This window comes from Myxocyprinus asiaticus, chromosome 40 (assembly GCF_019703515.2).
Source record: "Myxocyprinus asiaticus isolate MX2 ecotype Aquarium Trade chromosome 40, UBuf_Myxa_2, whole genome shotgun sequence".
Lineage (NCBI taxonomy): Eukaryota > Metazoa > Chordata > Actinopteri > Cypriniformes > Catostomidae > Myxocyprinus > Myxocyprinus asiaticus.
In genome coordinates, this window is record NC_059383.1 from 14,811,884 (window position 1) to 14,835,418 (window position 23,535).

Genomic DNA, 23,535 nt, shown 5'->3' on the forward strand with positions numbered 1-23,535 from the left:
CTATCCCTATAGCCATGTTGTGCATGCTCCACACTGTTCACTGCCTGGATTTACTTGAAATGGTCTATACATGGAGGCTAAGGTCAACCTGAATATTCCTTTGTGGAATGAGGAAGTAAAACTGGTTCTGTGGGATGAAAGTCGTTTCGATGAAACTTTCTAAAAGCTGCTACAATCATGCATTCTTGCAAGACAACAATCCATAATCATGATTCATTGTAAACAAATCCACTCCAAGGGTGTTTAGTAAATCAACAGAGCATGTTAAGTGATGTATGAAGATTTCTAACTCTTGTAACACAAGTTTTTTTTTTATACCTTTTGAATTCTGAGAGCCCCTTAGGGAGGTGCTACTGTAGGGTATCAAATATCAACAATAACACTGACACTGCTATCTGTGAACACTGTAAAATGGGTCAAGGGCAGTAGCGGTTCTAGCTTGTATGGCGCCTTGGGCGAAACCCACTTCAACACGCCCCCAAAGTTGTTGACCTGGGGGGGGGGGCACCCGCCCCACATGATGCCGCCCTGGGCAACTGCCCATACCTAAATCCGCCAATGGTCAAGGGTGCAAGATTTAAGAAGATTTTAAGAAGAATATTTCAGCTCTGTAGGTACATACAATGCAAGTCAACAGTGTCCAAAACTTTGAAGCTCTAAAAGCACAGAAACGCAGCATAAAAGTAATCCGTACGAGACCAGTGGTTTAATCCATGTCTTCAGAAGCGATATGATAGGTCTGGGTGAGAAACGGATCAGTAATTAAGTCTTTTTTACTATAAATTCTCCTCCTTGCCCAGTAGGTGACAGTATGCACAAAGAATGCGAATCATCAAAAACAAAAGAAGTAGAACTCTTAGGAGATGAGCACTTATGAGGGCTGTTTGAAAGTGGAGATTTATAGTAAAAAAGGACTTAAATATTGATCTGTTTCTCACCCACACCTATCATATTGCTTCTGAAGATATGAATTTAACCACTGGATTTGTTTGGATTACTTTTATGCTGCCTTTATGTCCTTTTGGAGCTTTAAAGTTCTGGCCACCATTCACTTGTATTGTATGGACCTACAGAGCGAAAATATTCTTCTAAATGTCTTCATTTGTTTTTAGCTGAAGAAAGAAATTCATACACATCTGATGGCACACGTACATCACCCAGACGTCTATTTGATGTGTGTGTTTACATCTGGAAGACGTATTTTTTAGGTTGTTTGCTCATCTGCAATACGTCTATAAGATGTTGACTCTCAGATGTCAATAAGACATTCAGCAGATGTCTTTTGAGACGTTTTTGATTAAGAATGTTTGTAAATCTGATCTTAAGATGTTTAGCAGATGTTTATTATATTGTGAAGCTTTTCAGATGAAAAGATCTAAAACAGACATCTCGGAGATGTACGTGTGCTATCTGGGTGAATAAATGATAAGAGAATTTTCATTTTTGGGTGAACTATTCCTTTAAATATTAAACCCATCTTATTCAGAGTAAAACCATGTTTGATTTTTGACGAAAGAAAACGAGGCTGTGAGGGACTAGAGTCTCTTCAATTACATGCACTGTGTAAAGCTCAGGTCACATCTAATTTGCATAACTTGTGTTTTCTGGATTTCTTTTTTTTTTTTTTTTTTTTTTTTTGTCTTAAAAAGTATTTTTTTCTTCAATGTTTTGTCAGCTGAACGATCTACATCACTGAACAACAGTAGCCTGCAACCGTCCCTCACAGCCTCGTTTTCATTCCCGACAAAAATTCACTGAATGAGGTCTGTTTGCATGTTTGTTTATAAGGGCTGAAGGGGCACATATAGCTCCTCCTTTGTCAGATGGGCGGGCAGAATTGGAGACGTTGCCCTGTGCTTGTTTCACCTGACTGGAGACGGAAATGTCATGACAGGTTGATTATATTCCAAGCGCGAGATCGATAAATACTATTAACGATTAATCAACTCTTTGCAGCAACACTTTGAGGATAATTGTTTACGTTTGTATTCAGCTCTGAGGAAGTTGAGGCATTAGTATGCCAGGTTTAGATTATAAGTTTCTGGAGCGACTGAGGAGGAGGTTTCTTTGCCTTCTGTGTAACAAGCCGATGAGGGAACCGGTGCAGGTGTCCACCTGCGGTCATAGATTCTGTGACACCTGTCTGCAGGAGTATCTCAGGTAAAACAATCTATATGAACACTATGACGTGTGAAGTGAAAGCAAGTGGCTGCCGTTAGGCTGTATTGTTAATGTATTGCACGTAGCCTTTGTTTTTGTTGCACGTTCTCACAGAAATTCCTAAGTGGTTACACTTTTCATTGCAATGTTCTTGTTAGGGTGTATTTACAAACGTACTAAGTAATTATGAATTAATTACATGTACTTAATGTGTTATTATTTTGAGGAGCTGCTTCTATAGTAATTAATTATGGTAACTTATTATGTGAAACATGCACAGTGTAATGTAAAGTGTGATTACACATTAATTTGAGTGTTTTTAAATGATTTCATCTCTGTAAACCTAAAACTATAAACTCTGTAAGAATTAGACTTAATAATGAATTTAGATGTTAGTAATTGAAAATGAGAAGGACAATGTTTTGATTGTTTTTATTTTATTTTCCATTGCCTTTGTGAAAAATACAAGTATCACTTACAAATAATTGGCCCTTTGAGAGAGCAGTAATAAAGAAGAGCAAAACAAGCCAAGCAGGATGTCAAAGATTTGAGTGACACAAAATCCCTCGGGCTACATAGTCTTAGTACTTGGTTTTCTGTCCATGCGAAGGTTTTACATAGTAATGATTCCATGATACGGTATAAGCTTTACTTGTTTTGCATTTTAACATTTGAAAATAGATTGTAGCACAATCAAAATGCTAAAGAATATTTTCAATATATTCTTTTAATCCAAGTTGCATGCATTATTAAATGTAACTACATTAAGAAATACTGCTGTATTTTGGCGGATGACTGAAAATTTGTATGCCTAACTGACAGAATTGTATATGCTTCTAAATATTTCTTGCCTGTTAGATGTTTATGCTCCTCAAGGTCTTTTAACCATTAATTGGAACATTCACATTTTCTAAATTTCCTAGACTAGGTCAGGTTAACTGTCAATAGTGTTAACTGTTAATATTTGTACATTAGTGAGAATAAAGATGAGTTTACAGTAAAATGAACCATCAAAATATTTAACATGAATGAATTTTGTAACGTTTAATGAAATCACCATTTGAATGTAGTTTAAAGGATTTGGAATAAATTGTAAGTATTCAGTGAGTGAGTGTCTTTGGTTACATTACTCATCTTTAAGTGAGCCCAGTTTGGTTTTATGACACATTTTTAGCATTCCAGTCTATGTAAGTACCTATATGTGTATATTTTTTTCATGTATCCCCTGCTATGTACTCCTTTTGTATGTTCTGTGGCATTAAAAAAAAAAAAAAAAAAGCATTCCAGGTATCTACATCCCTTGCCTCCTCAATCCTGTAGTCAAAACACAATGTTGTGTAGTTCACAGGTGTAATAATGCTAGAGAAGGTTCAAACAATGACAGTCATTTTCCTGTGTTGTCCTGTAGATGTTATCATTATAGTGATTGACAGCCTCGTCTTCTCACATTCTGACAGGCTAGTGCTTTTCAGTTACAAATCTGAATCATTTACTAATTTAAATACTGTTCTGTGTATTGGATTACTGTGTGATCTATTTGAAGCCATTTTATGAAACCAAAATGACATTTTAAAATTTGAAAAAAAAAAAAAAAAAATCCATTTGATCATTTGAATTTAGTTTATTCAACATCTCAACTGTCAGGCAAACTAGTTCCTACAGGCTATATGAAGTTTAAAATGCAACATTTTAAACTTCATATAACATGTCCACATCAGCCTCGTTTTCTTCCTCTTTAAGGATTGTGTGCTCCCTGAGACTTTTGGAAAATTCCCCATAGAATTATAAAATGATAATGCGTGTCACACGTAACAGAAAGATCGCTACTCTGTTAATATTCTGCTGTTATGTTGGTTGCAATGCATCCTCACATTACATGTGCTGAGGGACGTCAGCATCCCAGATGGATGATCCAGTCACATTTTCCTGAAGGCCCTCTGCTAGTGTGTGGGAGGTGATTCTGAAAATTTCTCCCTTACATTCATGTAAAGACAGTTCAGATGTGATTCACTCAAGATTTATGGTACTGGGGCATCAGTCAGTGGCGGTTCTGAACTGCTTTTCATAATAAAGAGGCATTAATTAAATGCAAATAAAATTGTAACACATACATGTGCGACTGCAGCTTTCTGTTGGGTAGATATAATTTATGCATAAATGATTATAAGTTTGCTCTACACATGAACAAGACAAATAGCCTAACATACTGTACAGCAACTAGTCATATGTGAAATTATATTTTAACTCATAAAAATAACAAATTATTAGCTTTCTGTTTTGTGCATGTGCAAATGTGTGTGTGTGTGTGTGTGTGTGTGTGTGTGTGTGTGTGTGTGTCAGAGGGCCAACTTTTTTTATTCATCCCTTTAACTGCCTAGAAAGTAACTCAACCTAAACATTTAGCCAATGTAGTATGAACACCCTGGACTAAACTACATTAACCATGGTGGTTCTTCATCAGACACCCCAAATTCTGCTTATATGAGACACAACTTTTAAAATTCATGCGAATCATTTCTTACATTGAGTAATCTGATTTTACCCTCTGCTAAATCTCAATAGTGAAGGAGTGTTCAAGTGCCCAGAGGACCAGCTGCCACTGGATTATGCCAAAGTAAGTGCACCATCATAACTATTATGGGACTAGCTTTAGAGTACATTAGCACCTACACAGAAAACCCTAATAAGTTGTCTCGTTCTCTCAAATGAATTGAGTTATGGGGGTCTCCAAAACTTGTGTAATGAAGTTCACTTAATTTGGTGTTCATTTAAAATAAACGTAACTATTTAGATGCAAGTAGACTTTACTCAGATTTGCTATTTAAATATTGTTGTTTCTACTTAATAGTTTTAGTTAAATTGACTCAACTTTAGATCATACAACAACACAGCTCAAATAAAGATTATAACCAATTCAAGGTCATTTAATCAACTTAATTCTCCACTGAAATGCTTATATACTGTACCTGTACTTCAGTTGCACATGCACAAGGTGAACTGAAACAGAGTTAACAGGGTCCAACTTGACCAAAGTGGACACAGATCCAACATGATCACCGTAATGGTGACATCACATGAAACTATTTGCAACAAAACAACATGACTGTCAGTTTCAATACAGTTTCACTATAGTGTAGTAACGTCATACATATAGCTAGTTAGGTTAGCTCACCCAAAAATTTAAATTATTGAATTATTTACTCACCATCATGATATCCCAGAGCAGAAGGCATTTGAAGAAAAATAGAAAAAATATCTTAGCTCAGTAGGTCCTTAAAATGCAAGTGGATGGTGATCCGACTTTTAAAGCTCCAAAAAGAGAGTCCGACAGTCAGCATAAACACATTCCATATGACTCCAGTGGTTAAATTAATGTCTTCTAGAGCAATACGATCACTTTTGGTGCAAAAAAAGATCAATATTTAAGTATTTTTTAACTATAAATCATCGCTTCTGGGCTGCAGCAGTATATGGGTGTGAAGTAATCGTGTTGGCATTTGAAACATGAGAACTGACGCACGTGCGACACACCTGGAAGAGCAGTGCTGTTCACAACTGAGTAGGAGGAACGCTGTACAGAAGCTTGGTTGGTTTTGTTTTAGATCTGTATTTATCTGTTTCTTTACTCACAGTGGTGCATTTGTGTGCTTATCCTGGATGTCTCAACCGAGAGAAGAACATAAGTTTACGTCCGTAACTTGCCAACGCGAATACGTCACACGAGAGACCATTTGAAATCCACCCTCTCGTAAGCTTACCAGAAGTTATGGATTATAGTATAAATATTGCTCTTTTGCGCACCAAAAATGATTGTTTTGCTTTAGAATACATACATTTAACCACTGGAGTCATATGAATGACAATTATGCAGACTATCTGTGATTTTAGGAGCTCCAAAGGTCTGATCACCATCCACTTGCATTTTAAGGAACTACAGAACTAAGATATTTTTCTAATTTTCTTCAAATGTGTTCTGCTGATAAAAGAAAGTCATACACACATGGGATATCATGATGGTGAGTAAATAATGAGAGAATTTACATTTTTGGGTAAACTATCCCTTTAAAATGAAGTAAAAATGTACCCAATATTTACCCTTTTTACTTTCTAATGTTTTTTATTTATTGTGCACAATTCATCAAAATAGTCATAATTTAGATTTCATGATCATTTTCCACCCTCTGTCGTAGTCTAAGAATTAAACATACTGTTTTTGTCACTATACCTATGTACATAACCTCTGTTATGATTGCTTAACTGCTGAAAGAAATTATACTTTACTCATTCTTTATCCTTACACAGGTCAGTCTACAGTTGAAGTCAGAAGTTTACATACTCCTTAGCCAAATACATTTAAACTCAGTTTTTCACAATTCCTGACATTTAATCATAGAAAACATTCCCTGTCTTAGGTCATTTAAGATCACTACTTTATTTTAAAAACGTGAAATGTCAGAATAATAGTAGAGAGAATTTTTTCACATTCCCAGTAGGTAAGAAGTTGACACACTTTGTTAGTATTTGGTAGCATTGCCTTTAAATTTTTTAACTTGGTTCAAAGGTTTTGGGTAGCCTTTCACAAGCTTCTCACTATAAGTTGCTGGAATTTTGGCCCATTGCTCCAGTCAGAACTGGTGTAACTGGGTCATGTTTGTAGGCCTCCTTGCTTGCACACACTTTTTCAGTTCTGCCCACAAATTTTCGATTGGACTGAGGTCAGGTCTTTGTGATGGCCACTCCAATACCTTGACTTTGTTGTACTTTAGCCATTTTGCCACAACTTTGGAGGTATGCTTGGGGTCATTGTCCATTTGGAAGACCCATTTGTGACCGAACTTTAACTTCCTGGCTGATGTCTAGAGATGTTGCTTCAATATATCCACATAATTTTCCTTCCTCATGATGCCATCTATTTTGTGAAGTGCACCAGTCCCTCCTGCAGCAAAGCACCCCCACAACATGATGCTGCCACCCCCATGCTTCACGGTTGGGATGGTGTTCTTCGGCTTGCAAGCCTCACCCTTTTTCCTCCAAACATAATGATGGTCATTATGGCCAAACAGTTAAATTTTTGTTTCAACAGACCAGAGGACATTTCTCCAAAAAGTAAGATCTTTGTCCCAATGTGCTCTTGCAAACTGTAGTCTGGCTTGTTTATGGCAGTTTTGTAGCAGTGGCTTCTTCCTTGCAGAGCAGCCTTTCAGGTTATGTCGATATAGGACTCGTTTTACTGTGAATATAGATACTTGTCTACCTGTTTCCTTCAGCATCTTCACAGGGCCCTTTGCTTTTGTTCTGGGATTTATTTGCACTTTTCGCACCAAACTACGTTCATCTCTAGGAGACAGAATGCGTCTCCTTCATGAGCAGTATGATGGCTGCATGGTCCCATGGTGTTTATACTTATACACAGTGGTACCTTCTGGCATTTGGAAATTGCTCCCAAGGATGAACCTTCTGAGGTCTTGGCTGATTTCTTTTGATTTTCCCATGATGTCAAGCAAAGAGGCAATAAGTTTGAAGGTAAGCCTTAAAATACATACACAGATACACCTCCAATTGACTCCAATTAGCCAAGTAGCCTCTCAGAAGCTAATTAGATAATTGTCTAAAGGCTTGATATCATTTTCTGGAATTTTTCAAGCTGCTTAAAGGCACGGTTAACTTAGTGTATGTAAACTTCTGACCCACTGGAATTGTGATATGGTCAATTAAAAATGAAACAATCTGTCTATAAACAATTGTTGGAAAAATTAGTTGTGTCATGCACAAAGTAGATGTCCTAAACGACTTGACAAAAATATAGTTTGCTAATATTAAATCTGTGGAGTGGTTAAAAAATTTGTTTTAATGACTTCAACCTAAGTGTATGTTAACCTCTGACTTCAACTCTATATGTGTAGTAGACTGCATTTGAATGCTTTTCAAATGCTAATAAACAAAAATGTGGAATTCTGCAGATTTTTCCAGATGTGGAGCTGGAACAGCTGATTCTTGCTCTGCCCATCCGCTGCATCCACAGTGAAGAAGGCTGCCGATGGACTGCACAGAACAAGCTGCTTCAGGTGAAGAAAGGGCACGTTCACAAACACGTGCATTTATATGACATCCTTACAAGGGAGTGTAGTGGCCACACAGACACAATATAACAAAAAAAGTCACCTAAATCTATGTGATCCAATTTCTTATTTAATTCAGTCTCACAGTATGTTTGTTGCCTCTTCACCAGGCCCATTTGTCAGTGTGTGAGTTTAATGTGGTGTCGTGTCCGAACCGCTGCTCTGAGAAGTTGTTGCGCAGAGAACTACCTGAGCACCTTCAGCATGATTGTGTTAAGAGGAAGCTCCACTGTGACCACTGTGGTGAAGAGTTTACTGGGGAGGCATATGAGGTAAGCAAGATCCTTGTTTTGTTTTTTAAATAAACATATAAACATGTATTTCTTCATTGTATTTTTGACTACTTGATTATTTTGTAGTGATCCTGATAGAATATTATTATGTTGTATTTTTTAAGACAGATGCCTAGTTTTAAAGCAATTGTTCAACCAAAAATGATAACTATCTCATAATTTACTCACCCATATGTCGTCTCAGACTTTCTGTCTTCTGCGAAACACAAATTAAGATATTTTCATAGATGTATGATGTGTTTACTGAATATCAGTACAATGCAAGACATGGGGGTCCAAAACTCCAAAGCTCCAAAAAGGACATAAAGGCAACATAAAGGTAATTCATAAGACTCCAGTGGTTAAATCCATGTCTGCTGAAGTGATACGATCGGTTTTGTGTGAGAAATGCACCAAAATATAAATCCTGATCCACGAATAATCTTGACATCAGCAGTCTCCTTTGTGAATTCATGAGAGAAGCTCGATTACACTTCCTTGTGCTTGACACATGCACAGAGCGCTATTAGTGTCCGATAACCAATATGCCGAACCTATTATTAATAATGGTTTTATTTCTGAATAATTACTAAAAACTAAATCAATAACTAAATTCTGAAGTTGAACGGGCTGTTTTTGAGACTATCCCTGCATTTGAAATGGGATAAATCTGAAGGGCACTTCAAAGGGCGAACGATCGTGGCCACCATGTTGAAGGTTCCTTCCAAACCGAAGGGCTCATAAGCTGTTTTGAAGGGCCCTTCAAAACGAGCGTTTCCGTTGGGTTTTATTAAAATAAAAAGTATGCAGGCAACACATTCAAATATTCAGTTACTTTACCTGTGAACACCATTGTTTCACTGGTGTAAATTTAATTGAGGAATTTATAACAAGATTCTGTAATTTTTTTTTTATATGTAATTTGAAATGTCTTAATGTGATTGTGTTGTTTGGAATAATTTAATTGTAATTGCAATAGATTATTGAAGTAAATAGATACAAAATAAAGCAGAACTTTCTGCCACCTAGTATTTCATGTTTACTGTCAGCAAATTATCTTTCATCAGATTTTTTTCTCATTGTCCTTGAGGTCTGCTTAGTAAAAAATGAAATCAGTGCGGTCCCACCGCAGTGGCCGAGGTTGACACTATGTTGTTTCATATAGTGCCAGGGTACCTCGAGTGTGAATGGAAAAACAGTTCAGAGGGGACAACATAAAATTTGAAAAATAATAGAGGAACATTTATTTTTGCCCCTCGTTTTCTTCCTCTTTAAGGATTGCAAACAAATAATGTAGTAAAAAGGACTCAGGGCGAGCTAAGTACAAAGTGACACAGTTTACCCCATTCTCCATGTAATCCAAGTTGTTTGTAGTTTGCAACCTTTGTAGTTGCATTAGTTGTGATGTATTTACTTAAAAGGTCAAGTGTTTTAAGTGTTTTAACTAATTTTGTCCCCTCCTATATTATTGTGTCACATTCATAATCATTATGCTTGTCAAACAGTATCAATCAATTGATTAGGATCAATGAGTCCCTCTGTCCTCACACAGAGTCACCAGGGTGTTTGTCCAGAGGAAAGTGTGTACTGTGAGAATAAGTGCGGTGCTCGTATGGTGCGTAGACTGTTGACCCAGCATTCTGTTTCTGTATGCACCAAGCGGAAACTGCCCTGCAGATACTGCAGGAAAGAGTTCCTCTATGACACTATTCAGGTCAGTACACAGTGTGCTACCACACATTAAAAATAAATTACTTTAAAAAAAACTACAGCAGATTTTTTTTTTTTATTTTTATTTTTTTTTATTTAATTCTTTTTTGCAGTAAGGAAGTATATTCATGAGCGTTTCACTTGATGGCTTAATTTTGATTCTGTTATTTATAGCATCATCAGCAACAGTGTCCACGCTTTCCTGTGCAGTGTCATAACAGGTGCGGCACACCTGGAATCACCCGAGATAATTTAATGGCTCATATAAAGGAAGGGTGCAGCACTGCGATGGTGCTTTGCCCATTCAAGGAGGCGGGTTGCAAACATAGGGTAAGATCTTGAGTTATGCACACATAATATCTCTGTGGTCAGTGCTGGGTAGTTACGGATTACATGCAATCTGAATCACGTATAAGAGACAAAAAAAATGATATTTGTAATTGGACATTTTAATTACATTTTATACTGTGTGTAATCAGATTACAGTTACATTTTATGGAATACATGGATACATACTTTCTTGAACCCGATTTTTGTTTTGGTTCCAAACAGTCTTCAGAAAAACATCTTATAATGTCATGGATGGATCTATTCTTATTTATTATAAATTACAATAAAGTCAACCTATGAATCAGGATTCAAAACTAGTTGTTCATAGATAAAAGGATTCTAGGAATATGTTCAAATCATACATTTAATGCTATAAAAACGAAGGAAAATATATATGTGTGCTAGAAACACACTTTACATAAGAATACCAAAGAAATCATGTTGATCTTTGAGAAATATCAGTCACATTTTATCATTTTTCTAAGGAAAGAATATCAAAATACCCACCATAGTGTGATGATCATAATTATGTGTCATGCCCATCTTTCTCTTGTCCTCTGCTCCACTCATAGTGCCCTAAGACTGCAGTGGCACGGCACCTTGAGGAGGCCACACACTCCCACCTCTCTCTGCTGTGTGGTCTGGTGAACCGCCAGAGACTGGAGCTCAGGGAACTCTGGCGTGGGGTGGAAGAACTCTCTGGAAGCCGAGATGGCACGCTGCTGTGGAAGCTAACCGACTACAGCCAACGACTGCTGGAGGCCAAGAGCAGAACCAATGGAAGTTTGGAACTGTTTAGTCCCCCTTTCTATTCCCATAACTACGGTTACCGTCTGCAAGTGTCTGCCTTCCCCAATGGAAACGGCAGTGGCGAGGGCTCACACCTGTCAGTCTATATTCGTATTCTACCGGGAGAGTATGATGGGCTGCTGGAGTGGCCTTTCCCTTACCGTGTTACATTCTCGCTTCTGGATCAGAGCAACCCAGCACTCACCAAACCACTGCATGTCACAGAGAGCTTCAGCCCAGATCCCACCTGGAAAAACTTCCAGAGGCCACGGCCTGGAGCTCTGGGAAGTGTTCGTGGGGGTTGTCTAGATGAGAGCACATTGGGGTTTGGCTACCCGAAGTTCATCTCCCATGAGGAGATGAAAAAAAGGAACTATATCAGAGACAATGCTATCTTCATTAAAGCCTCTATAGATGTGGTCCAAAAGATAATAAACTGAACTGAGGTGCTGGCAGTTCTGGAAAGGGCCTGATTCTCATTAGCGCCATCTTTAATTTTTGATAGAAATGACAACAAGCACAGGTGTCATTTATGGGTGGAACATGTCCCTACCACTTTTTGCCTAGGCCAATTTTGTCCCTACCACTTTTTAAAATAGCTTTCATTAAGTAAGTGTCTAACAGAGGAAACATCTCCAGTTCTTGAACAGGAGTTTCCATTTCATTTGTATGTGTTATAATAAGTGGCAATCCAGCACTGGAGGTTTTCTTTACATTATAATGAATGCTTGTTGCGGCTGTTATCAGTGGTGTTCTTTCCAGTTAAATCGCAAAGCAAAATGCAAACAAACGTGATCCATGTATCCACTGACTAACAAAATCCCAGTACTGATGGTGTTAGATGTGCGGATCAAGTTATCAAATTAATATATGTGAATTGGTCATCGAGAATCAGTATTTATCAATTTGTGATTTCACAACCCCAACTATCCCCATCTTTTTTTACAACAAAGTGACACCCATGATAACAAGCCTGTGAGGTATAGACTTGCAGTCTCTTCAATGGGTTGTACTGTTGTTTAAAGTGTTTTGGATCGTTCTGCTGACGAAACATTGAAAAAACATCTTTCAGAAACATAAAAAAAAAAACACAAAAAAAACCCAGAAGCTTTATACAGTGAGTCCCACTGAAAAGACTGTAAAGTAAGTCTATCCCTCACAGCCTTGTTTTCATTCACATCAATAATCAAATATGGCGCTACTGTGAAGAAGGTCTAAAATCCTTAATGTTAATGAATGTGAATATATATCTCTAAATGCCCTTTTTGTTTTTACTCTAAATGAGTATTAAAATGCTTGCATCATCTTATTATGTTTAAATATATTCAGGGCACTTTACCACAGATGAAGGATATTTAGGTACTGAATGATAACGTCTTTAACAAATTTTCTCTGTAATTCAATTGTTTTTGAATAAGTAAAACATTTTAAAAGACATTTAAAAACTCTACAGGCTCGTTTTCATTATAAAACGTATACGCATTTTCTTATAGCACTGTGGGAGAATGTCTTATGTAAATGTGTAAATGAGTTTTTGACCCTGTCAGTATCAGCAGGTAGGACAGATAAAGGCACACTGTTTAATGAATAGTGCGGATCGGCTGGACACTTAACAATCCCATAATCCCTTGGGAGCTGAGGCAACGTCATGTTCAAAATGCTGCATTTAAAAGAACAGCGGTGAAAGGCGAGTCAAGCGGCTCTTCTCAACTGTAAGTGCTACATATACAGTACCAGAGCAGATAATTTTCACGGTTGTTGTTCTTACGTTATATATGCGGGTCACGGGACAATGCCCACATCCCCGGATGAAGTATGTCCGAAATGTGTTCATACTACTCACATGCATACCTAAAAAACATACTGTTCTGGCAGTAGATAAGTGCGTCCTTCATCAAATACAGTACATACTGTGAGAGTACATGGTTTTGGACGCAGCACTTGTTTGTGTTCTGCAGAAGAAAGAAAGTCATCATACACATCTGGGATGACATGAGGGTGAGTAAATGATGGAAGAATTTTCAATTTTGGGTGAACTACTCCTTTAAGAGCCCTCAAAAAAAACTAAGGTCAATGGTAAAACATCTATTGTTATTTTTCTTCTTATTGTTGTTGTTGTTGTATTATTATTATTTGTAGTTTATGTGTTGCATGCAAAAAAATTGAATTCCTCAAATTATACTGGTATTTTCCATTTTCGTCGACCATCAGGTATGGTGGCCCAGGAAAATTAAAATTAAAAAAATTTCACAAAACAACGACATTAAACCACAACACAAATCAATTAAACCACCTGGTACTTTTTTTAGTACCACCTCTAAATGTGATGTCAAAACCCTGCAGATCACTGACTGGTCAGAGAGAATCTATAAGCTAGATGGCAGGTTAGCTTACCCTCATGCGTCATCTTTGAATTAACACAGTGATGTCCTCATCTGCGCTTTGGTGTATGATTTTCCAAACTCTCTTGTTTTTTAAGCAGTATTTTGTCTTGCTGCCATCAGCCTCTTTTGAAACAAAGTTTGTCGGCTTACTGTGGAAAACAGCCACATGCTGAGAATCAAGCACTCCATTCCTTCGATATCCTCCATTGCTCCTTTGTTGTGTGTTTGTGTCGCATTTAAGATGATGTCACGGCAGTAGAGGCGGCGCAACTATGACGATCAGCCTATAATCCCACCCACATTGAGGCGGCACTAAACTGCAGTGGAAAAGCAAGCTCAGAAAAGTAAAGCGAGCAGAGTCGAGTCGAACCGTAACGTGCAGTGGAAAAGTTCCATAACTTACTTCTTATACTAGTCATGAGTTCATGCTATTCCACAAATCTTTCAACAATGTCCTCTGGCAATAAACCAACAACTTTTAAAAGGCCTAGTAACTCTCTAAAAATGAGTAACCGCTCTTTTCCTCTCAATACCTAGCAGAGGCCTTCTGATCATGTAGTTTTGAAATAAGACTGACCAGTCATAAATAAAACTTGACCATAGGGTACTAAACACAACATCCCATATCATACGCTCTTCTACAAAAGTTAAGTTCAAAAAAACTTTTTAATTAGATGTAAATACTTTTAATTCAACTAAGTTTAAACGAATAAGCAAGAGTACTTAAACCGATCATTTAACTAACAGACGCATCTAAAACTTTGTTTTTAAAGTTTATATGTCTCTCAATAAACTCCTCCTCCACACACACACACACACACACACACACACACACACACACACACATAATCTCACCAGAAACTTCTGCTTGGGAAACTTAAAGATAAGGCTGACCACTACCAATATGTTTAACACCATTCACTCTTTCTGGACAGCACACAGAAAAACTTGTAAAAAAGACCAACTGATGTATAATCGTTGTCTTCTTCTAACAGGGTAACGAATTAAGTATTGACATTTTTCATCTTTTTGGTCTTTCTAATTTTCACCTACAGTTGCAAACAATACATAGACTTTAATTTTGAAATTGTTATACATGTACAGTTTCATTAGAATGACAGTTACTATACCAGGAGGGTAGTCAATCAACAATACAATGAAATATCTCAAAGTCTTCAAAATGTGATTTTAGCACATCCCGTGAAAACATTGAATAAGTGATTAATCACTATTCTATGTGTATTATTTCAAATGGTAGACACATAATTTTAGGGTAGAAGCAACAAACATAAGCCTATCGAGTATGTATTCCCTAGTTTGTGATGAAAATAGTAAAATAATAAAAGTTATAACTAATGTTATAACTAATAATATTTTAAGGTAAGCACTTACCAATTTCTTTAACCACTGTAAATGTAACAGTCTCACTTAATTAGAGAGCACAAGTAGATGTAGAACTCAACCAAACACATTCTATATTTCTTTATTTGGTCAAAAATGCTCAAACTAGCTTAACACCCCACTGACCCATTTAGTCTTAGCCTTCTGATACATATGCTTTGGTTCACGATTTGAAGCTGATCTAGATGTTTTTTCATTTGTTCTTCTCATCCATTCAGTGGATGAGACTAATTGTAGTTTTGATTAAAAATAAATAAAAAATCTCTAAGATTGTGTCAGTCAAACAATATTTATTTTGTAAAATAGAGTATATATGTGAATTATCACATGACACTGTGTAAGACTTTTTTTAAAAGTGCAATTGTAGCCATCTTATGACTTTCTATAGTGCAGGTCACAAGACATATACATCAACATATACAGTTGAGTTTAGTTGTTTTGCTTAATTCAAATCTAATCTGTTAATTTCACAAATAGGCTTCCAGGGGGCCTGGGTAGCTCAGCAAGTAAAGACGCTGACTACCACACCTGGAGTCATGAGTTCAAATCCAGGGCATGCTGAGTGACTCCAGTCAGGCTTCCTAAGCAACCAATTGGCCTGGTTGCTAGGGTGGGTAGAGTCACATTGGGTTAACCTCCTCATGGTCACTATAATGTGGTTCTTGCTCTCAGTGGGGCACGTGGTGAGTTGTGCATGGATGCTGCAGACAAAAGCATGATGCCTCCACAATTTTTTCTTTTTTAAATATATAAAATTTGTCGAGATTTTGCTGCAAAATAAGGCGGAAACGCGCGCGTGTGTGTGTGTGGCTTGACCTACAGTACATTATGGGGATGAAAATGGCCTCACAGGAAAAACAGATTTTTCCTAAGAACATGGTCTAAAACACAACAAAACTTTTTTTCATACATTCTTTTTCACTTTTACATTTGATAATTTCACATCGCTTTACATTTTCATGACCAGATTACCATTAATATCAAAGAAAAAATATATTGTGAGGCTTTCATATTTTAAATGAATATTTATTTGCACTCGATGATGATAAGACAAATTTCCCTGATATATCCTGAATTTGTTGTCAGCATGGATCTACTGCTCTTTATTCTGTCTTCAATCTTTAGCAAGGTCTTCTACACTGGAAAGACAGAGGAAGCTGATGATGGGAAATGTCTCCATATCAAATACCACCATTCCGTCTTGACCTTCATGGTTTTCCTTACAGCCAGCTGACATCTGAAAGACATTAGCCATTTATTAGCCATTTGTAGAGATTGCACTATATGTAGCCCAATTATAAAATAAGTATCTATATGATAGTAATAGACCTGGGCTTGACCAACAGATGACAATTCATCAACTACAACCTCTTCAATCAGGGGGGTGTATTTCTCCCTAGGATGTACTTCTTGATCAAATTTGCAACAAGTTTTACCCTTATTTAATTAGAAATATGATTTTGTTGCTTTCTTATTAGAAACACAAACTTTACAATTTAAAATATATTAAATATACAAGAAGCAAACTCAAATCTTAGAAATGTTCTTTATAAAATGAACAGAAACATTTCAACGTTAGCATTCGATGCAAGTTGTGCCTTACCATAGTGAGGACAGCCTGTGACAAGCTTTCTAACACAATAATGGTATGAAAACTGCTGTTTTTGGAAAACAAATTTTTTTTTATTATCTTTCTAGTTCACCGTGAGTTGGTATTATAGTCGATCAACCGGAAATCACTAGCACTCTTCCGGGGTAAACTATAATACATGCAACGATCAGCAACCTTAAGGATTTGGCTGCAAAAAATCTTACCAATCTATCAACTATCTCAACCAATCTCAAAAAATTTTGGTGCTTTTTCATAGGTCACCAAATATCTTAAAGAAGCAACAGCAAAACAGAAAACCAAACTTATCAAAATTGACAAGTGTTGGGCTTTTATAACCACATTAAACAGTACGCATTCAATAAGAAGCCACATTAGAAATTTGTGTAAATTCAAATCATCATGAAAACACACATTTGAAATCAAGAGTAACTTAAATATTAGCTTTGGTTGTTGTCCAGCTATTGCTCAGCTTTGAAAGGAGAAATCAAATAGAGGGGGAAAAAATCTATTTTCTACAGTAAAATAGATGAATTAAAACCTGTAAACTGTACAGAGCAAACTATTTTGCAGTGCAATATTTAAAAATAAATCACATAGATATAGAAATGAAAAGAAATCTGTTTTTAATATTATTTTCTATCCCTGCCACTGTTACTTCAACTTCTCTCTCAAAATATAAGGCGCTATTCATCACATTTTCAATATAATGTAAAATCTAAATCATCTTAGGCTTCTCACAAGAAATTGTGAACATTTTCAACATAATGTCTGAAACTGTCATCTACATATGCTCAGGGTGTTTTTTCCACAGCATTAGATTAGTAAGGAAAAAAAAATTGCATTAAAATAACTTTTATAGGTTTCACTAACCAACCAAACAAGAACATACTGTAACTACGATATATTCTCGATACAATAAAAATACTGTAATTTAGCTAATTTTTGTATAGTTCTCTGACAGAAATATAGTATTTCAGGCATAGCACCTTATCAGCCACTGCAAAGTAGAAATGTGAAGTTTAAAAAAAAAGAAATTATATTCTTTTGTATGCTTGTCATCATGATTAAATTGTTATAATAAGATTTAATGTCAGGTCATAAAAATCATGGTTAATTGAAGAACTTACCTACAAATAACATGTACATTCCATTTTTTTTCCCAAAATAGTTCATCCATTTAGTTCCTTTTCATCTATTCAGCATGGTCCAGTAGTAAAAATGTATTACAGTAATAAATGGAATGACTATTGAAGTTAAATAGAAAAATATACTGTATGAAAAACACTAGAACAGGAGAAGTCTATGTTACAGAGCTTACTTATAGCTGTTGATTTCTTATAAAGAGAGAGGTCTGTACTTATCTTGAAATTATCAGTATAGAAGGAGCTTGAATCTCTCACTTTCTTTGTAATCATGGCTAAAATGACACAACTCAAAGACAACTAATCAGGACAGAAAATAACTTTGTTCATCCCCACTGACAGCACTACACCAGGAACAGTGAAAATGTGGTCTTGCCTTGGAAATTCCATAGAAACTAAGCAGTCATCAAATCTCAGTGCCTCCAAGATCATGTTATTATCAGTGTTAACAAATGCTCTGGAATTTATGTTAACCTAATCTACTGTAGGTCTCCTAATCCTAGTGATAATGCTATAAAACCTAAAATCTTTTTATTTATTTATTTTTAAATACAAGTTTTTCTTTGTTAATATAATGATGAAACTTTGAAGTAAAATCCATGTCAAATTACTCTTGAAACTGAGCGTAAATTTTAATTCCTCATCTAAACAACTCAACCACCAAAAACAAGAATGTGAAAGCCCAATGGGCACCAGTGCGAAAGGCTTAAACTAGAGCTTCTTTGAATTGGAAATCTAAAGAGAATGTTCCAAATATGTCCATAAAGGGCCACTATACACTTGCATAAAGGGCAAGTCTTGCACAGTTTTAAGTACCCTTGACCAATCAAATCAAAAGGTAAGAATGTGACACGACTATCCATTTTTTTAAGTGTATTTCAAGTACTGTTATAGTGATGTTGCTGTGTTTCCTACAGAATTCTGCTCCTGCAGCAGGGGGTAACATGTTGTTTCTCTGGATTTAATAATTATAGGTATGTGTTTGAGTAAAATGAAAATTTTTGTTTTATTCTATAAAGTACAGACAACATTTCTCAAAATTCCAAATAAAAATATTGTCATTTAGAGCATTTATTTGCAGAAAATGAAAACTGGTCAAAATAACAAAAAAGATGCAGTGTTTTCAAACCTCGAACAATACAAAGAAAACAAGTTCATATTCATTTTTACACAACACAATACTAATGTTTTAACTTAGGTAGAGTTCAGAAATCAATATTTGTTGGAATAACCCTGATTTTCAATAACAGCTTTCATGCATCTTGGCATGCTCTCTACCAGTCTTTCACATTGCTGCTGTGTGACTTTATGCCACTACTGGTGCAAAAATTCAAGCAGCTCAGCTTTGTTTGATGGCTTGTGGCCATCCAGCTTTCTTTTGATCATGAAGTTTTCAGTGGGGTTCAGTCCTGGAGATTGGGCTAGCCATGACAGGGTCTTGATCCGGTGGTCCTCCATCCACACTTTGATTGATTTGGCTGTGTGGCATGGAGCATTTTCCTGCTGGAAAAATCAATCCTCAGAGTTGGGGAACATTTTCAGAGCAGAAGGAAGCAAGTTTTCTTCCAGGATAACCTTGTATATGGCTTGATTCATGCGTCCTTCACAAAGATGAATCTTCCTGATTCCAGCCTTGCTGAAGCACCCCCAGATCATCACCGATCCTCCACCAAGTTTCACAGTGGGTGCAAGACACTGTGGCTTGAAGGCCTCTCCAGGACTCCGTCTAACCATTAAATGACCAGGTGGAGGATCGGTGATGACACTGTCAAGTATGTCATAAAAAGGCTATTTGAGGGGGGTCACGTGACACCATGTGAGAAGCAGACATGTGAGGGACTAGCTCTACGCACTTTGCTAGTTTTTTCATTATTTTCATGTTAGAATCTGGTGAGATTCGATACACCCAGTTACATATTTGCTCTTTGAGGTAATCATGGCAAAGAAGTCAAAAACCTCAGACTCTCAAGACATTAAAAGACACTTACGTGCTCAAGCTGACACCCCCGAGCAGGCCGCGAGCTGGGGACTCGATTTGGAAGGCAGGTCAGGAGAAGAAATTCAGCGTCAAGTGTCTCGGTGATGCTGACGAAGGTTGTTGCTGACTTGGAGGATCTCGCTGTTGTACATTGATCGATTACAGCGATGGAAACAAAATTCACTGAGTTGGTCACAAGAGTGGCAGATGTTGAGAAATGGATTGATTATCTGGAGTCATCAGAGAGGGAATTATCCACTAATCTGCCCGCGTCCAAAACAGATTTGGAACACATTTTGGGAAAATTGGAAAATCTCAAAAATAGGAGCCGAAGGAACAATATACGGATTGTTGGAATTCCTGGCATGAAGAGGACAGAGATATGGTGAAATTCCTGGATGAGATCTTCCCGAGTCTGCTCGACATAACAGGCCATAAACTGGAAATTGAGCGAGCTCAGAGTCCCTGCTCGCAGATCTGCTGAGGGAGACAGGCCCCGATTAATTCTGGCCAAATTTCTGAGATCATCCAATAAAGATCTCATGTTGCGCCAGGCGAGGAGCAAAGGAAAGCTTTCTTGGAAGAATCACAATATTTTCTTGTTCCCGGACTCTTCGAGTTTGACAAGAGAGAAATGCGATCAGTTCAAGGAATGTAAGAAACTCTTACATCAATGGAAGATCGCTTTTGCACTGATGTTTCCGGCCAAACTGAGAATAGACACCAAAGACGGCTGCAAAGTATTTTTATGCCCCAAACAGGCACTGGCTTTTATAGAAACTAGGGGTGAGTAAACTATTGCGTGTTTCTCTTGTAAGTGGACTGACTCGCTGTTCAGTGACTCGACTGTCTATGAAAGCTGGGCACCATTTTTGTTTCTTTTTGCGTTGGCTCCGCCTAGCGGCTGGAGTTTGTTTTGTGGCATGACTCCTTCAAGAAACATTTGCATTGATGAAAGATCACTTTTACACTGAAGTTCCCAGCCAGATAGAGAATGGACACTATAAATGACAGCAAAATATCCACATGCCCACACAAAGGATGTCTTTTATAAAGTTGACGGACTGAGTAAGTCATGATGTATTTTTTTTTTCGCGGCTTCTGAGTTAATTTGACTCTTGATCATCCGAGGAACCCGGGCTGTTTTTTTTTTTTTTTTTTTTTTTTTTTTTTTGCTTGTTCCGCCTAGTGGCTGGAGCTTGTTTTGTTGGATAACACTGCTACGGTACATTTGTGGATGGATCTGTTCGGTCCTTGTACTTATGCCTTCTGTTGGCTGGAGTTTGTTATGTGGAGTATTTTTGCGGGACATTGGAATGATTACGTCATCTGCTGCACTAATAACAGCCGGCTCACTGAACGATTGTTTGTCTGACCGAGGAAATTGAACGGCTTTATATCGGTTGGAATTTGTATTGTGGAGGAACACAACTTCGAGACAGTTCTGTGAATGAATCTACACGTTCTTTGTGTTTATTCTGCCTATTGGCTGGGGTTTGTCTCACAAAATATTTTTGTTATGTAATTTTGCCTCACAAAATTTGTGCAGAAGCACCGGACTTGAGCAATCCGACGGCAAAGTTGTCGCGGGGACTCTTGCAGGCGTACATGGACCTTTTGAGTTTAGAGGGATTGACACCAGTTGGCACTGTCGTGCACAGGGTTAATGCACGCATTTTTCTTTTTTCTGTTTGTTTTTTTCGGGGGGAAGTTCGGGGTTTGTGTGTTGCACTAATGTTGGAATGTGGTCTGTACAATCTTATTTTTGACACACAATTTATTTTTTCTATTATATCAAAATGTCAAATGTTAATATGAGTGGACTATCTCTATCCACATGGAATGTGAATGGGTTGGGGCACCCTATACAAAGAATGAAGGTTATTTCTTTTCTTAAACATAAGAAATGTGATATAGTGTTTTTTCGAGAAACACATCTTTCCCTGCAGGAAGCTGAAAAATTTGGGAAGATATGGGGTGGACATGTTTTCTTTAGTGCTGGATTAAGTAAGAGTAGGGGGGTCATTATATTGATAAATAAACATCTACAGTTCAAATGTCTTAAACAGATTAAAGATAAATTAGGGAGAATCATTATTGTTTTAGCAGAAATTCAGGGGCAAAGTCTGATTTTGGCTAATATTTACGCACCTAATGTTGATGATCAGGGCTTTTTTATTGATCTTGAAGGGATGTTGCAAGCCGTTGGCACCCCTCATGATACAATATTGGGAGGAGACTCAGTCCTTGATCATAGTGAAGCAAAAGTGTGTAAGCCCCCTAGAGCAACACTGACGCTTCACAGGATGTGTAAAAATCTTGGTCTTGCAGATATTTGGTGACTTGTGAACCCATCTGGTAGGGACTATACATTTATTTCATCAGTCCATAAGATTTATTCTAGAATAGATTTTTTTTTTTATATCTATGTCCCTCATTTCATCTGTTGTTGATTGTTCAATTGGAAACATTTTAGTCTCAGATCACACCCTGGTGAGTTTAGAGGTGTTGCCACATACGGAGAAAAAGAAATCGCATAGTTGGTGCCTTAATGTATACCTGTTGCAAAATCCTGATTTCCAACTAATGTTAAAGACTGAAATCAGTGTTAATATGGAGACCAACTGGTCTTCAGTATCTTCTGTGGGCATGGCTTGGGAGCCACTTAAGGTGGTTCTTAGGGGTCGGATCATACAGTATGCCTCATTCATCAAAAAATCCAAAGCATGAGAACTCGTGGAGTTGGAAGGAAATATTAAAAGTGCAGAGGCAGAGCTGAAGCACCGAATGTCGTCTGATGGCCTCAGAGAATTTACCCGATTGAAATACAGATATAATACTATTTTGTCACGGAAAGTGGAGTTTTGGGTATTCAGGGCAAGACAGTCATATTTTGAGTCGGGGGACAAAGCAGGGAAGCTTTTGGCTAGATATATAAAGCAGAGAGAGTCTTTTTCTACCATTCCCTCAGTGAAATCTGCTGGCAGTGAAATTTTTACCTTGGCCATTGATATTAATAATGTTTTTAAAGAGTTCTATCTTGATCTTTATAGTTCCACGTCTTCGTCTACTGATGAAGATATTAGAAATTTTGTGGAACCATTAGAACTCCCTAAATTGACGACGGAGCAAATAAAGTCTCTTGATTCTGAGATAACCTTGGAGGAGCTTGACGAGGTAATTCATTCCTTACCTACAGGCAAGGCTCGGGGGCCAGATGGTTTTGCCGCTGAATTTTTTAGATCTTATGCTACAGAATTGGCCCCACTTTTGTTATACGGTTTATACCAGAAGTTTATACAGAATCATTAAAGAATGTAAAGCTTCCCCCAACCATGACACAAGCCCGGATCAGTCTGATTCTTAAAAAGTACAAAGATCCAAGCGAGTGTAAAAGTTACCGTCCAATTTCCCTGATCCAGCTAGATGTGAAAATGTTGTCAAAAATTTTGGCTAACCGATTAAGTTATGACATCTCTTATACATATAGATCAGGTGGGGTTTATTCTGGGCCGCAGCTCTTCTCGAATGATCAGTCTCCGGTCGCTCCCATCTCACTTGACGGCGAAAAGGCGTTTGATATGATAGAATGGGATTATCCTTTTAAGATTTTGGAAATATATGAGTTCGGGAGTACA

The 23,535-nt window shown here is 37.2% G+C and overlaps 1 protein-coding gene across 1 annotated transcript; it reads left to right on the plus strand.

Moving 5' to 3' along the window:
* Positions 1–1,050: 1,050 nt before the first annotated feature.
* On the plus strand, positions 1,051–12,808 carry LOC127431274 (TNF receptor-associated factor 4-like). The gene is made up of 7 exons (XM_051681650.1): positions 1,051–2,160; positions 4,723–4,774; positions 8,121–8,225; positions 8,390–8,551; positions 10,104–10,265; positions 10,436–10,591; positions 11,164–12,808. The coding sequence occupies exons 1-7, from the start codon at positions 2,018–2,020 to the stop codon at positions 11,818–11,820; spliced, it is 1,437 nt and encodes a 478-aa protein (XP_051537610.1). The 5' UTR covers positions 1,051–2,017; the 3' UTR covers positions 11,821–12,808.
* The last annotated feature ends 10,727 nt before the right edge of the window (positions 12,809–23,535 follow it).

Coding starts and splice junctions, on each gene's coding strand:
- LOC127431274 (XM_051681650.1), top strand. CDS start 2,018: ATGCCAGGTTTAGATTATAAGTTTCTGGAGCGACTGAGGAGGAGGTTT. Junction 2,161..4,722: donor TGTCTGCAGGAGTATCTCAG/GTAAAACAATCT, acceptor AAATCTCAATAG/TGAAGGAGTGTTCAAGTGCC. Junction 8,226..8,389: donor CACAGAACAAGCTGCTTCAG/GTGAAGAAAGGG, acceptor CCTCTTCACCAG/GCCCATTTGTCAGTGTGTGA.